This window comes from Paecilomyces variotii (genome assembly GCF_004022145.1).
Source record: "Paecilomyces variotii strain CBS 101075 chromosome Unknown C8Q69scaffold_12, whole genome shotgun sequence".
NCBI classification, from domain to species: domain Eukaryota; kingdom Fungi; phylum Ascomycota; class Eurotiomycetes; order Eurotiales; family Thermoascaceae; genus Paecilomyces; species Paecilomyces variotii.
The window spans coordinates 42845-57130 of NW_021167151.1; the positions used below are offsets into that span (position 1 = coordinate 42845).

At 48.7% G+C, this 14286-nt stretch overlaps 6 protein-coding genes across 6 annotated transcripts; 4 read left to right on the forward strand and 2 right to left on the reverse strand.

Annotated features, from left to right (window-relative positions):
- The first annotated feature begins 336 nt into the window (after positions 1-336).
- On the forward strand, positions 337-2315 carry C8Q69DRAFT_82488 (salicylate hydroxylase). Its single transcript, XM_028634071.1, has 3 exons — positions 337-955; positions 1019-1367; positions 1439-2315. The coding sequence occupies exons 1-3, from the start codon at positions 824-826 to the stop codon at positions 2227-2229; spliced, it is 1272 nt and encodes a 423-aa protein (XP_028482198.1). The 5' UTR covers positions 337-823; the 3' UTR covers positions 2230-2315.
- Positions 2316-3080: 765 nt separating this feature from the next.
- C8Q69DRAFT_493255 (retrograde regulation protein 2) lies at positions 3081-4948 on the forward strand. The gene is made up of 2 exons (XM_028632185.1): positions 3081-3506; positions 3594-4948. Exons 1-2 carry the CDS (start codon positions 3284-3286, stop codon positions 4889-4891), a joined length of 1521 nt encoding a protein of 506 aa, XP_028482199.1. The 5' UTR covers positions 3081-3283; the 3' UTR covers positions 4892-4948.
- A 319-nt stretch (positions 4949-5267) lies between these two features.
- Positions 5268-7130, forward strand: C8Q69DRAFT_422192 (alcohol dehydrogenase). Its single transcript, XM_028628398.1, has 6 exons — positions 5268-5949; positions 6048-6131; positions 6193-6283; positions 6330-6450; positions 6503-6638; positions 6699-7130. Exons 1-6 carry the CDS (start codon positions 5559-5561, stop codon positions 6926-6928), a joined length of 1053 nt encoding a protein of 350 aa, XP_028482200.1. The 5' UTR covers positions 5268-5558; the 3' UTR covers positions 6929-7130.
- A 1338-nt stretch (positions 7131-8468) lies between these two features.
- Positions 8469-9308, reverse strand: C8Q69DRAFT_477578 (putative ATP synthase subunit ATP9). Its single transcript, XM_028631325.1, has 2 exons — positions 8613-9308; positions 8469-8548 (listed from the first exon to the last, which is right to left on the reverse strand). The coding sequence occupies exon 1, from the start codon at positions 9190-9192 to the stop codon at positions 8710-8712; it is 483 nt and encodes a 160-aa protein (XP_028482201.1). The 5' UTR covers positions 9193-9308; the 3' UTR covers positions 8469-8548; positions 8613-8709.
- A 353-nt stretch (positions 9309-9661) lies between these two features.
- Positions 9662-10814, forward strand: C8Q69DRAFT_447237 (hypothetical protein; the record flags this gene model as incomplete). Its single annotated transcript, XM_028629191.1, has 3 exons — positions 9662-9664; positions 9873-10019; positions 10290-10814. The coding sequence occupies 3 exons, from the start codon at positions 9662-9664 to the stop codon at positions 10812-10814; spliced, it is 675 nt and encodes a 224-aa protein (XP_028482202.1).
- A 1129-nt stretch (positions 10815-11943) lies between these two features.
- Positions 11944-13580, reverse strand: C8Q69DRAFT_477580 (kinase-like domain-containing protein). The gene has a single exon (XM_028631326.1). The coding sequence runs from the start codon at positions 13473-13475 to the stop codon at positions 12036-12038; it is 1440 nt and encodes a 479-aa protein (XP_028482203.1). The 5' UTR covers positions 13476-13580; the 3' UTR covers positions 11944-12035.
- Positions 13581-14286: the final 706 nt, after the last annotated feature.

The following is a 14286-nucleotide window of genomic DNA, read 5'->3' on the forward strand; positions in this document are numbered from 1 at the left end:
ATTTGAGATAAGTGATAGCGTTTCTAGGACAGGCTGTGTGCAAATAGTCAATGCTTGTATACTATCTACCTTGGTCTTTTTTCCGAATACACAATATCCTGCTGTCAATTAGTAGTTGCTCGAAATGCTAGGACGGCATTCCATGGCCTGCAATGGACAACACCAGACATAGGTGGGTAAATGCAATATCCTCACAACTTCACTAAACAGAGCTGGCACCCCTTATAAGCCATTTAACCCTGGGGACTACTCCATTACACTGTGCTTCTGTAAGCTAGTTACAAATGCTCAGCGAATGCTCAGCACTGCTCACGAACTGAGTCAGGCTACAGCCTCACAAAAGCAGCATAGGACAGAAGAGGAAGCTGAGAGGTCATCACACATATGTGCTACATATATGCTACCTAGGTATAATAGTTAATACACAGACAATGACATATAGCCAAACGCGGCTCGGTTAAACATCCCTCTGTGAGGCTACCTATGCGCTCTTGGCTTATCTCCTTATTTTCCGGTTTGTCCGTTGAGAGAAAAAGTTCTATCCTTCTCCCCGAGGATATGATCCCGGATGCATGCATCCGGCCTGTCACACTCATGAGAGACGGTAGAACTGGCGCCGTCACTTGCTATGTTCTAGGGATAGGTAATCACATGGTAGAATATATGGCAAATGGCTTTTACCTCCGGAGTTATGGTCGCAAGGTACTCCGATGATATTCCTTTAAAACGTCAGGGAATCCTGCCTTGAGAAAGGGTCTTGCAGCATTCAGAAGCATCGCGTCCTTCGACATCCTAGCCGTGTTCGCATAGAGACAGAATCACGATGTCGAAAAGTGTCGTTCCAAGAAAGATCCTAATCGTGGGCGCTGGCCTCGGTGGACTTTGCGCTTCCCTCGCATTGCGGCAGGACGGCCATTCAGTCACCATTATCGATGCCGCACCCGAATTTGCAGAGGTATAAACGTTGATTTATTGAAGCGTTCACTTGACGAGCTATGAACTAACCTTCCGTGTAAAGGCCGGGGCAGGTATCCGGATTCCGCCGAACAGTTCCCGTCTGCTTATGCGCTGGGGCGTCGATCTCGATAACATGAAGAAGTCGGTTTCAAAACGGTATCATTTTGTCCGTTGGAAGGATGGGACAACTATCACGAAGTTGCCTTTCGAAAGGGTTGTTGAAACACACAAGGCACCGTATTATCTGGCACACCGGGCAGACTTGCACGCAGCATTGCTGGATGCAGCAAGGAAAGCGGGAGTCGAGATATACACAAACCAGAAAGTGGACAAATACGATTTCAGCATTCCCTGTGCTATAACAGTTGAAGGAAAGACATGGACTAGTGACCTGATCATCTGTGCAGATGGTAGGTAGCAGTGCTACATAAAGCCTGTCTAATAGTGTTCTTCGCGACGCCCGACTAACCCCTCTCTCTAGGGATCAAATCGACAGCTCGCCCACTGCTGACAGGGCAACCAGACGTTCCTCGCGACACCGGCGACGTGGCATACCGCATCCTCATCCCTGGCAAGGAGCTTCTGGCGGACCCTGACCTGAAAGAGCTTATCGCCGACCCAGCTACCACGTCCTGGTGCGGTCCTGACGCCCATTTGGTCGGATATCCAATCCGCGACGGCGAGCTATACAACATAGTTGTATGCGCGACATCTTACGGAGAGACAACCGACGAGGTCTGGGTTGTCAAGGGGTCAAACGAAGAGCTTAGCAAGCGGTTCGCCTCCTGGGAGCCGCGTATCCAGAAATTGTGCAAACTTACGCGGGACTTCATGAAATGGCGTCTTTGCGACTTGCCTATTCTGTCTACCTGGGTCCATCCGTCAGGAAAAGCCTGTCTTTTGGGAGATGCATGTCATCCCATGTTACCGTACTTGGCGCAGGGTGCAGCTCAAGCAGCCGAAGACGCAGCTGTTTTGCGACAATGTCTTGCCAGATATGCGGATACACATGAGGCTCTGAAGCAATACGAGAAGATTCGTCTGCCACGCGCATCTACCATCCAGGGTAAGACACGGGAGCATCAATATATTCTCCATATTGATGATGGCGAGGAACAACGTGAGCGCGATGAGCGCATGCGCCAGAATTCAGAGATTAACCCAGTCTTCTGGGGCTATGATAAGCGAATGAAGTGGCTGTTCAGCCATGACGCTGATCTCCTTGAACAGAATGAAACTGTATGGCCACAGGCAGCAGCAGCATCGCTGTGAGAACCATGTCATTCTAAATGGGTTCTATCCTGACACACGCTATGGCTTCCAATGTTATCGATAGTTTCAGACCACAATGCTATCTCATATCATGTCTACTGTATTTCTTACAAAGATGTCCTAGCGGAGAATAAACATACGTGAAGTAACAAACGGATACTGTCCGCATATACTAAGTACCAGAACAGGGAATGTTTGGTTCGGGAAAATCCCGTTCGGATGCTGACCGACTCGCCTCCTTTGAAGTAAAGCAAGGCAATACATAGTTAGCGCCTGTGAGTTTATCAAATAGACAAGGGTTTACTGCTTGAACATCCTGGAGAGAACCTCCAGATGATGATCACCACTATTTTGAGCCGAGACGGTATTGTCAACCCTTGGGTGACTTTATCTGCGTGCCGCCGCCTGATTACACTTAGTCGTGAATCATAGGAGGGTGTCGTTGTGTCATTCATATCTTCCAAAGCAAGAATTGCGACGGAAGTATGTAGTTATGTCGAGAAGAGCCAAGACTGGATAGGACACCTTGCCTAGGCCAGATATATCCATTAGCTAGTGGAAACAGATATCTCTTTCGTATTGTTTCCCCTTAATCTGAAATCTAGCAGTTCCCCCCGAAAGTAGACTAACACGGCGGTCTCAACCGCTGACGAACGAGATGATAATAGCTTCGGAGGGGGGACCGGATTCATGTAGCCGGGGGGCGTCGTGCAACAGCTCCTGTCAACACCCTCCAACTAATGTCTAGGACGCTGCACAAGGACAAAAATGAAAAGCGGGGGAAAACATGGCTGCCGATACCATCTCGCCAAGGTGGTGGCGTCTTTATCTGTAAACCCTACAGTTATCACTGGATAACTTCAATTTGGCCTTCCCCAGATTTTCGTCTTTGGAGAATCTTCACGCTACTTTTAACCCCGCAAACTCTCACCAGTTTAGAGTTGCGCCATTGAATATATAGATCTCGTATTTACTATAAATGCTCGTTGCATGATATCAAGTGCCATTAGAAGCTCCCAAGTCACTTGTTTCTACGCACAATTCCATAGCAACGATGCGCGAACCTTGTTCTATCGAAGAGAACGAAGATGTGTCGGAGATGAAAGTCCCCCACAAAGATTGGGAAGTATCCGATGATGTTAGAGATTCCACAAGTGAAGATGATCTGCACATCGATCGAGCGGAGGAGAAGCGTCTGGTCCGAAAACTGGACATGCGTCTATTTCCTATTCTTATGCTTCTGTACGTAATGGCATTTCTGGATCGAGTGAATATAGGTGAGTTTGTCCGTTTCGATGATCTTATTATCATCTTGTAAGATCAGACCACCATGCGGAAAATGCTCTAATACTTCGTCTCACCAGGGAATGCCCGATTGTTCCATCTGGAGGCAGATCTGGGCCTCAAAGGCGACGACTACCAACTCTGCGTATCCTTACTTTTCGTCACGTATATCATCATCGAGCTACCCGCGAATCTTTTCCTGAAGAAACTCGGCCCAAGAAACTTCATTCCCTTCGCAGCTACTGCCTGGGGTCTTATCGGCATGTGTGCTGGATTCGTTCAAAACAAGGGGGGTTTAATCGCCGTCCGGCTGCTCCTCGGGGCGGCAGAGGCAGGATACTTCCCGAGTGTCTGTTTTTATCTGTCCTTCTGGTTCCGTCGGCGGGAATTGGGTGTGCGCATATTCTTCCTATTCATCGCGTCCGCAATCTCTGGATCGTGCGGTGGCCTCCTTGCATACGCGATTGGACATATGGATGGGATAGCGGGATATCATGCTTGGCGATGGTTGATGATTCTGGAAGGACTTCCTACCATCTTTCTGGGTGTGATAGCTTATTTCATTCTCGCGGATGATCCCATGTCAGCTAGCTGGCTGACAGATCGAGAGAAAGAACTAAGCCGTATTCGTCTACACAGAGACAAGACGTTGTTGGGATCGGATGAGCAATCTGGGAGAATACAATGGGATGAGATCATGAAAGGGGTCAAGGACTGGAAGGTTTGGGTTTTCAGCATCGCCCAACTTGGCACGACGCTCATGCTCTATGGCTACTCGACTTTCCTGCCCACAATCATCAGTGGACTCGGATACTCTGCCATTGACGTCCAGCTTCTCACTATTCCATGCTACGCTTGCGGAGCCATCGTCTACTGTATCGTGGCATACTTCTCTGACAAGATCGGTCAGCGTGGTATCTTTGCTGTTGGTGGATGTCTCGTCGCTTCGACGGGATATGCCATCCTTCTCGGGACAACCAAATACGGCGCTGGGGCACAGTATGCAGGATGTGTTGTTGTTGCCGCTGGACTGTACGTTTCCGTTGGTATCGGACTTACATGGATGCCGAACAATATCCCGTCGCATTACAAGCGCGCCTTCGCAAACGGTCTACTCTTCATGCTGAGCAATCTCGGAGGTGTTATCTCATCTTACATTTACAGGACTCAGGACGCCCCTGTATACACGCTGGGACATGCTGTGATGCTAGGATTCGTTACGTCTACGGCAATCATTCTAACCGCGATGTCGTTTGTACTCCGCAGGGAGAATCAGAAACGAGATCGTGGAGAAAGGGACTACTTGCTGGAGGGTAAGACAGAGGAGGAAGTGGCCAAATTGGGCGATAAACACCCCCATTATCGCTACATGTATTGAACCTCTCATTAAATGATACTCTCATGAATATGACGAAGCAGTCTTTCGTTGATAGAGTCAAACTTTCCTTGTCGAGGACTGAAGGTAGACGCTCCAATTTCGACTTCGTGATGCAACCAAGTCAACATTGGTCGGTTTCTTCGTATACTTTCCACATACATGGAATACTTAGCAGTATGTAAGTAAATAGTAACTACTAGTAGCAATTCCAACTTCTCCACAGCCCCACGAACAAAGTGCTATCCATCAACCCCGCATTTGCACCACACGGCTAGATGCTTCCGATTACAAGGGAGAATAAACCCCTAGGGTATATGTCCGAAGCGTTGGATTTCGTGACGAATGATCTTTCTACCAAGGCATAGATGCGCTGAAGCTACCATAACCCCCGCGCCGGGAGGGGTAGAAGGGAGTCTAGATGAACGGAATATTGGAGCCGAGCCAGCTGGCTTACATATTTACTTTTATCTAGAGTATAGAATCAGTTTCGTCTGGGGAATCAAATTACCTGAGATTAGGATCCTTGCTTTTCTTCAACTGATTGTATCAACAAGGGAGGGGAGAACTCTTAGACGACGCTCATACTTTTTCTTCGATTGATACAATTTCCGGATGTATATTTTTTCAACACTAAATATCATCTAAACAAAAGTTCATCTTATTGACAATGGGCTCGACAATCCCTGCGACTCGCAAGGTAGCAGTGACAACCTCTCCAGCCACTGTCTCCGTAACATCGCTTCCTATTCCGCAACCTGCAGGGACAGAAGTTCTTCTCCAGATCGAAGCTACCGGTATCTGCGCTACGGATCTGCATATCGTCCATCGTTCGCTGTCGTACTTTCAACCCAAAGTCGACATACATGGACACGAAGGAATTGGACGAATTGTTGCGCTAGGGCCAGATGTTGATGCCTCAAAGTGGAAGATTGGGGATAGAGTCGCGCATCGGTGGATATATAGGTGGTGTAAGGAGTGTGAGCCATGTCGAGCTGGACTTGAGCAGTTCTGTGACAAGAGGCAGTTGAGCGGGTTGCATGTGGAGGGGTGTTGGGCTGGTGCGTATCAGCCATTGTACTGTAGATTTATGATGGGCTCCAGGACTGGAGCTTCTATCTTGGAGCTGTGGACTAACTAAAGACATCTTATGTTGCAGAATACACCGTTGCAGACACGGAGTATATGCTGCGTATTCCGGAAGAGTTGAATGCAGCAGAAGCAGCTCCCATTCTCTGTGCAGGTGAGTCAAAAAGGAATTTGTATCCGATATAAACTCATCGCGGGCACTGATGTATTTTTAGGAACGACCGTATATCGCGCACTAAGGACTTCTGACCTCTCTCCGGGCCAGTGGATTGCAATCGTCGGTGCTGGAGGGGGACTAGGTCACTTGTAAGACCTCCCCCAGATCCTTATATGCGAAGCTAACACAAACCAGAGCGATTCAATACGCCAAAGTGCAGGGTCACAAGGTCCTTGCAATTGATGGCGGGAAAGAGAAAGGCACGCTCTGTACAGACCTAGGCGCAGATGTATACGTCGATTTTACCAGTACGAAAGTAAGTTTCTCACGAAATGAGACTGTCCGTTCATTATACTCATATATTTCAGGATATCACTGCAACCGTCATTGACATCACCTCTGGTGGTGCCCATGGGATTCTCGTGACCAGTTCGAGTCCCCGCGCCTACGAACAAGCTATTACATATGTGCGCAAACTGGGCATTATCGTTTGCATTGGAGCTAGTAAGTGCTTGATTGTGTTGTGATGGCGGAATGTCTGGACAAATACTGATTCGTAACCAGCATCGACGAAAATGACATTCCCCATTGGACCAGAGTACTTTGTCGGCAAAGGTGTGCGTCTAACAGGCACGAGTACAGGCACGCTGCGCGATACCGAGGAGGCATTGAAATTGGTGCAGGAGGGGAAAGTCAGGCCGATTATTGTCGAGAAGAAATTGGAAGATATTCAGGAATGCTTGGATCTGCTGGAGAAGGGCGATGGCGTGGGGAAATTCGTTGTCAAGCTATAGGTGCTGTATCCTCTGGAGCGAAGCTCGCTGAGCTTGAATTCTCTAGCAAGCAACTACTTAACTCGGCGTCTTTATCTCGGTGGTGGAGCTAAAGGGCGACCCGACAAAAGGTCTGCATGTAGGCAGGCTCGGACATATCCTATCCTGGTATATAGCTTGAAGGAGCAATTTGTGAATATAACCGCAAATATGAATGTTTATGTCTACTGTATGTTTTGATCAGATCTACTGCTGGCCATTCAGAACGAAGAGACCAGTGTCTCGATCTTTACATAGATGGCCTTCACGAAGGTGGTAAACGCACACGCATTTGCACCCGAGATTCATCAACAGAGCTGTTTGAATCAGAGTCAATGAGGCACTCAAGGTACATACATACCATCGAAATGTTTCCCATGCAGCTTATCTAAAAGAAGATCCAGATAAGTCAGGACAAGTCTCTCCGTGGACAGGAATCAATTCCTCTATGGTCCTTCATTGAATCACAAACGCTTCCAGACTCCATCATGTCATAATTGCCCGCATGTATAAACATAAAATCAAAAATCCCTCGATCACCAGGCTTCAATGGATCACAGGCCATGAACATAGAGCGAGCTTAGCAATACCGCTGATAGTTACCAGTCTCTACCATTCGAGAAAAAGCTAGCTCTTCCCCATTATATATCTCCAGTTAGATTAGTCAATTCACAGTAGATGGATTCGATTCCTCAACTAATCCCCAGCAACAATTGCCCTTAGTCAATTAGAGCGGAATACTCGATAATTATAGACAACACCCTTCGCATGTAACCAAGTAAGGTAGGTAATACAAGGCTTATACGAAACAGTCAGTATGCATTAGTCAATTATTAACTACAGTCAGTTGGTTTGCTAAGCGAGCGTCCAAGAAAGATAGTTAATCAACTTGTTAGACCAACAGATCGTTGGTTACAAGATTCGAATATTTCTCTCAATCCTTCTTTTCGTCATTCACTACGTATCGTATCGCATCCAATTCAACGGGTCGATTTGACAGTGATAAGCAAGCAATGGTTCTTTTCCCTAGTTACTCAAACGCACGGCCACCTAGCGCCTGAGGCAATCCACATAGCTGCATCAAGCCACCATCTCAACGCAGACGTATTCCATCATGAAATCTTCCAATATCATTCTCACCCCGTTTAGCTTTTGAATGAACCACCGCGTGGACCCAGCATTGATGGATCTAATGCAGTCAAGGACATTGTGGTGGTTTCCCTTCAGTGCGGGGACGCCCGGAAACGCTCGCTTAGCACCGTCGGAACCCCAGATGGAGACAGAGCGAGCTGGGTGAGCTCTCGTGGCCAGCTGGCACATTCATTCATTCCCCAGGGTCAGGGACAGATGGATGGAGCGAGTGCTAAGGAGCTGAGCTGGCAATAGCTTGCGATTCGAGGTTCCGGAGATGGTGCTGTCGTACGTCATATTGCACTGCGAATCCTCGTGAAAAAAACCATTGGCAGCGCTACGACTACGCAGAGAAAAAAAGCAATCAAGAGAACCAACCAGCCCGGAAAATCCGGACGAGTTGAAAGGAGATGCATTATATGGGCCACCGGCCCCCGATTTCATGAGGAATTGGCAACGGGAAATGTGGGAGTAAGTGGCCATTTCAGACTCTATAGGTACATAAAAGTTTGGTAGAAGATGCTGACGAAAGTAGTACATGATTGATTGATTAAACCACGACCGATCCCTCCTCAACACCCCGAGTATTGTTGCGTGTCAATTGTGAGGTGCATAATTGACCATAAAATTTTTTAGACGTACTTGCACATCATGGCAACCATCAGGTCGAACAGACCAATGGCCTCGACGAAGGCGAAACCCAGAATGGCGTAGGAGAAGAGCTGACCACGGAGAGCCGGGTTGCGGGAGACGGAGAGCAGCAGGGCACCGAAGACGAGACCGATACCGATACCGGCACCACCGAGACCGATGGCAGCAGAACCCATACCAACGTTCTTGGAGACCTCAACGAGGGCGGAGGCGAGCTCGGAGGAGTACTGGCGGCGAGCCTGGGCGTTGGCGAAAGCCTGGCGGGCGTTGGCCTGGAGGAGAGTGGAAGGCTGGACGCGCTTCTGGGCCTGGAAGGCGGTGGTGAAGGGAGAGGCCTTCTTCTGGGAGGTGAAGGTGCGCTTGGAGGCCGTGTTCAGCGGCATGCGGATGGCCGGGCGGGCGACCTTGGGGGCGGCCGAGGCCATGGTGGCCAGGCGAGAAGCGACGAGGCGGGAGGAGGCCATTGCGATGGAATTGAGGCTGAATTGGCTCGCCGGGAGAGGAGAGAGACGTCGGTTGTGGGAGGAGATTGAGATGGGATGGGAAAGGGAACTTTTCTGGGAGGAAAAAGCTGGAGGGAGAGCAAGAGTTAACAGCTCCGGAGGCCTGCCAGGGGATAAATACTGTCCGGCCAAATTTTCACCTTTCCGAGGCCCAGTGCGTCCTAGTGCATTGTTGAGCGCCGACCCACTCGGTCGATTACACGTAAATCGGTTTCGCCGTAGGTTTGCGGGCTTTCTTTGTTCCTGGGCTGGGTCGGAAGTGGCCGGAATATATTATTTATATTATTTATGATCTTAAGATGGAGATCATTGAGATAGATAATAATAATAATTATTCTAGTAGGAGTAAGAATCAGGAGTGTATATATATTACTATATATATATATATACATATACATGGAGTATATAGAGTAATCGAGTATAGACATATATGGTATGTATCACGGGTTGCTCAGGAAGGAAAGACCCAGTCGTTAGACAGATACGATACATAGCTCAATAATTGGAAGGAACAGCCTGCCTCTAAGTGATTTACTCTATCTAAGTAAGTGTCTGACTATCAATCTGTCTGTCTAACTATTATTACTACTGTCTGTCCATCATTCGTATCGTGTCTATCTATCTAACCTCTCCTCTCCCAGCCTCCTGCCCGGTTTCCAGGACATCCGGAGCCACGGCAGGAGGCTGGGCAACAAAAGCAACAGACTGACTGCAAGAACCACGTCCCCTCGCTTCGCGCCAGGTTTCATCGTCCCGTCATGGACGGGAAAACGTCCGTTTCCGATCCGGTCTGTTCGTTTGAAGCGTTATATATGTACATATATCATATATATACGATGGAATCCCCCAACATCTTACTAAGGATCTCGAGATGGGGTGTCTACAAGTGACTTGAAATCCACTGGCCCGTTCGCCCTGTCCCGGCGTCCGTGGTGTTATTATATGATGAGCGTATCTCGCTGTGTGGGCGCGCAGTGAGCGTTTTTCAGGCGGTGCGTGTGTATGACGATCGAGAAGATTACCGCGCGGTATGCGCACCTTTCCCGTTTTGTCTCTAGTGCATCTTGGCAGGCCCTCCCCGAGATCGGGTCACCAGCAGATCTGCCCAATCAGCCCGCGCAGTAGCCCGCCGGACCCGTAAAACGGGCACCGAATGCGGCTCGGTGCCCACATCGTCTCCTTTTTGCCTTGGACGGGCGGTCCTAGCGGCACCCACTGCCAGTCCCAACGGACCAGTCAGAGCGCCTGCTCAGCCTGGAGTTCTTTCGGATTCGAAAAACCGGCCCGAATCGGGCATCCCGCTCCACCGCCCGGAATCCACAGTGGAGAGTGAGTACCCGAGGGGAGAAAAGCACTGGCTCGGCTGGAAGGAAAAGGGGGGGGGTGGGAAGAAATGGCGGGCGTTCAGCTGTTGTTACCCTCGGGAATGCAACTCACCGATGCTGGGAAACTGGTCTGTTGGCCTGTTGGACGGGCGACTGCGTGCGTTGCCAGAGCGATGGCCAAAGGGACAGACATCAAGACCGGCGAGAAAGAAAGAAGAACAATTAAAGAGGACGCCTGCAAGTTGGCATTGGCAATAACCCAGCGGGCCGTGTGCCAATGGCTCCAAGCCTGGGCCAGGGCTGCCCCAAACCGGTGCGCCAAACGGGTGCTCCCACCCCCAACGCAGCTGCGGAGTGCACAGGCGGTCAGGCCTCATCGCGATGCTACCGCCCCTTCATCATCGTGTTGGCAGCTGGATGCACCCAAGAATAAATAATAGCCCATCCACCACCATCCCAGTGCACTGTTTACCTCGAAAGAGCGCTGTTCCAAACATCTATCCCAACAGCAGCTGGCGTTACCGGCATTTCGTCACCGCGATGCAGGTCTCCTGCCGGTCGGCACGGCGTCCACAGGATCCCTGAAGGGGCATTCCCGCCGCCGGCCTCCCTCGCAGAGTCGCAGTGGGCGTTCCTGCGTATGTGATCAGATATGCCTGCGAGAGCTGCATCGCGATGGCTTCTCCAGGCCGGTATCTATGGCCTCATGGAGGGACGCTCCAGGCTATTTATACTATGGCCATTGCAGCCCTCGAAAGGCGTAGCATTGTGCTTGCCGATGCCTGCCTTTCGTCGTCCGTCAGAAACACGGGCTTGCGCTAGACTAGAAACAGTAGTCTTTTAACCTGAAGTAGTAAGGTATTGGCGCTGTCGGTGGAGTCGGCCCGGGGACACTTCTGGCTTGAAATCCAGGCTGCTGATTGGCTCTGGCGTCATGTGTATAAATAATCAAGTTGAACAGTCGAGTTATTTTTTTCATCACCCTCGTTTCTCTTCGTATTGCTTTCATATTATTGCTAGGTATATGGCTGTAAAGTATCCTCCCACAGCGTCAGGCGAGGTAGATAAATATATATAAATGCAAAATCTATCTATAGTGAGTCCGGTGGACGACATCTCATACTGTCCCTGGCCAAGAATATAAACTGTAGTCTAGATCTGATGCAAGCGCGCAATAGCATAATCACCCAGCTTATTATTTGAGATCCTCGTTCTAGAAGCTGATATTTTGCGGTGTTAAGCCGCTTATGCTGCATCATGGGTGCGATGAAATAGACAGGATAGTGGACCAGTATCAGTGACAGTATCCTTACATATGCTGTTATTACATCCAAGTGGATAATGTAGGCGAGAGTCGCTTCGAATGGTCTAGCTTTAGCAGCCTATCCTGGATACAGATCACTGCTAAGAATTTCTATAAGTATTGTATATATTCAATGATATCCAATGCAACATCCCTCTTCCTCAGCTGCGTTATCCTCAGAGTCTCTCTGCGACCTCCTTGGTGTAATCGTCCGGATCCCAAGCCAATGGCCGAGTATTCATCTCTTCGAGCTTTATCGCCACCAACCTTTCGATATCCGCTCTCTCTTCAGGCTCCAAGAGATCAAGTCTCTGCTTCCAAACATCGTCGATGGAAGAAGAAGAAGTCGCCCCAAAGAATCGCTGATCAATCTTATGCCAATAGATCAAGTCAAAGGCAAAGTTATTCCTTGCCGCATATGCAATCCAGAAGTCTCCACTTTCCCAGCTATCTTGCATCGGGCCAGAGAGCCGCTGAGTACTCTTTAGCCAGCCCTGTTCGATTGCCTTGTCCTCTTGGTATCTCATTGCGGTGAGAAAGGTTTGAAGTCGTCGTTCATACTCGCTACACCAATCGTCAAGGCCTCGAGGCCAGTATTCGGGCTTTTCAATCAGAAGCCACCAAGGTGGTGCAAAGGAGAATTCCACTGGGGCGGCATATGTGAATTCCCAGTCTACGACTACGACGATTTTCAGCTCATTCATAAGGATATTAGCTGGGCGGAAATCGTCACACCAAAGTTTGAACGGGCCTTTGTCAAAGGATGCCAACTGCTCTGTCAAACGATGTTCTCTAGCGAGTTTGCGGAAAAGATATCGAGCAACAAGCTTGCGCCGGCAGTCTTCAGTTGAGTCAATTGCATCATTGCGCTGGTTCGTAAAGTGAGCGATGTGTAGCTCCGCTAGAGCTTTGAAGTACGAGGACGTAGTGTTGAATGTCGTAGATGGTAGTTTCGATTGAGGTAAAGATCCCAGTTGAATCAGAGTATTCATAGGCATTGATAAAGGTCTATGTGTAACTTTCCAGGTAAAATCGTCAATCTGGTCTAGGGACCCTATTTGGGGTAGAGATAGTCGAGAAAGCTGAAGCAAAATACTTGCGACCTCTCTATAAAGAGCCTCTAATTTTGCCTTACTGATATCCGGGTCAAGAATCCCACGATCTTCCTTTGGGCATCCAGGCGTGTTAAGAGCATCATACAGGTTTGTATCATGCTCAATATACTCCATGATAATAAAAGGACCTAATTCCAGCGGACTCTCCTTCTTTGACCCCCAATGGTGGACAAAAGGAACCGGGATTGAAGTCTGATCGTAAATATATCGCATGGTAGCGACTTCATTACGGACTTTCTCTTCAGGAAACATGGTGGCACCCGGCTGGGGGAAACGGATTATGGCAGTGTTTGCATTCTTGTATTTCATCTGGAAAGAGATATTGTATGCACCTTTCTCGAGAAAACTGAATTCGACAGCATCTCCCGGACCGTGGTGTCTGACCAAGAATCTGCCAACCGTTTCTAGGATTTCGGGGTTTAAAAAATGACGAAGCCACGCATCGGCCACGGCTTCGCTTTTCTCCCAGGCGACATCGTCGTAGCGCAGGCGTGGTTGCATACTTGGCACGGAGCCTGAGAGGGGTAAAATATCAGGTTAAGAATGCAAAATACTCGAAGCTACCAGGGATAGGATGGACTTGAATGTTGGAAAGCTCTTAACGCATGGGTGGTTAATATCGAGATTGTGGTGATTCAGGGAGGGTCTAGGTACAGTACTTACTGTACAGTGTTGATCACATGACAGTCAACAAAGAAAAATACGCTGTTATCGCAAAGCACCCACGAGGTTAAAACCTAGCCTCTTTTCTATTTGAAACGGGCTCTTTAGCCTGTTCTGGAATATTTGACCACGATCTGTCTGGCACCCCTTATATAGTTCTATTAACCCCCCCGGACCAGTATCCTTACAGCTTCATAAGCGAATTTAGTTTGTTAATCATATCACACTATTCTTATTATATTCATCTCTCTATTCTATAACGAGGATATTGATATCTTTTAGAGGAATGAATTATCTTGAAGCTATTCATCTTTCTATCCTAGGGGGTTGCCTCGGAGGGAGACCGTCTACCAGGGGGGCTATTGCACCGTCCTAGGAGAGACTGCGCTGGAAGTAATCATCTACTTAGCTGTGACTCGCAAGAGACCTTGTTAGATTGAATAACCTCTCCAGAAGAACAAACCCTTGATTCTACGGGGGGGCCAATCACAGCTGCTAGACGTTGTCCTCCTGAGATTGAGGCCCTTCAGCCTCTGATTGTGTATTGTTGAAACGCGAGACCTCCATCTCTTACAAGAGCTCGGCCATGATATCCCAGTGCGACATTCAAGGGACGATAAATTCACCAATGCCACACTGAACCGAAATG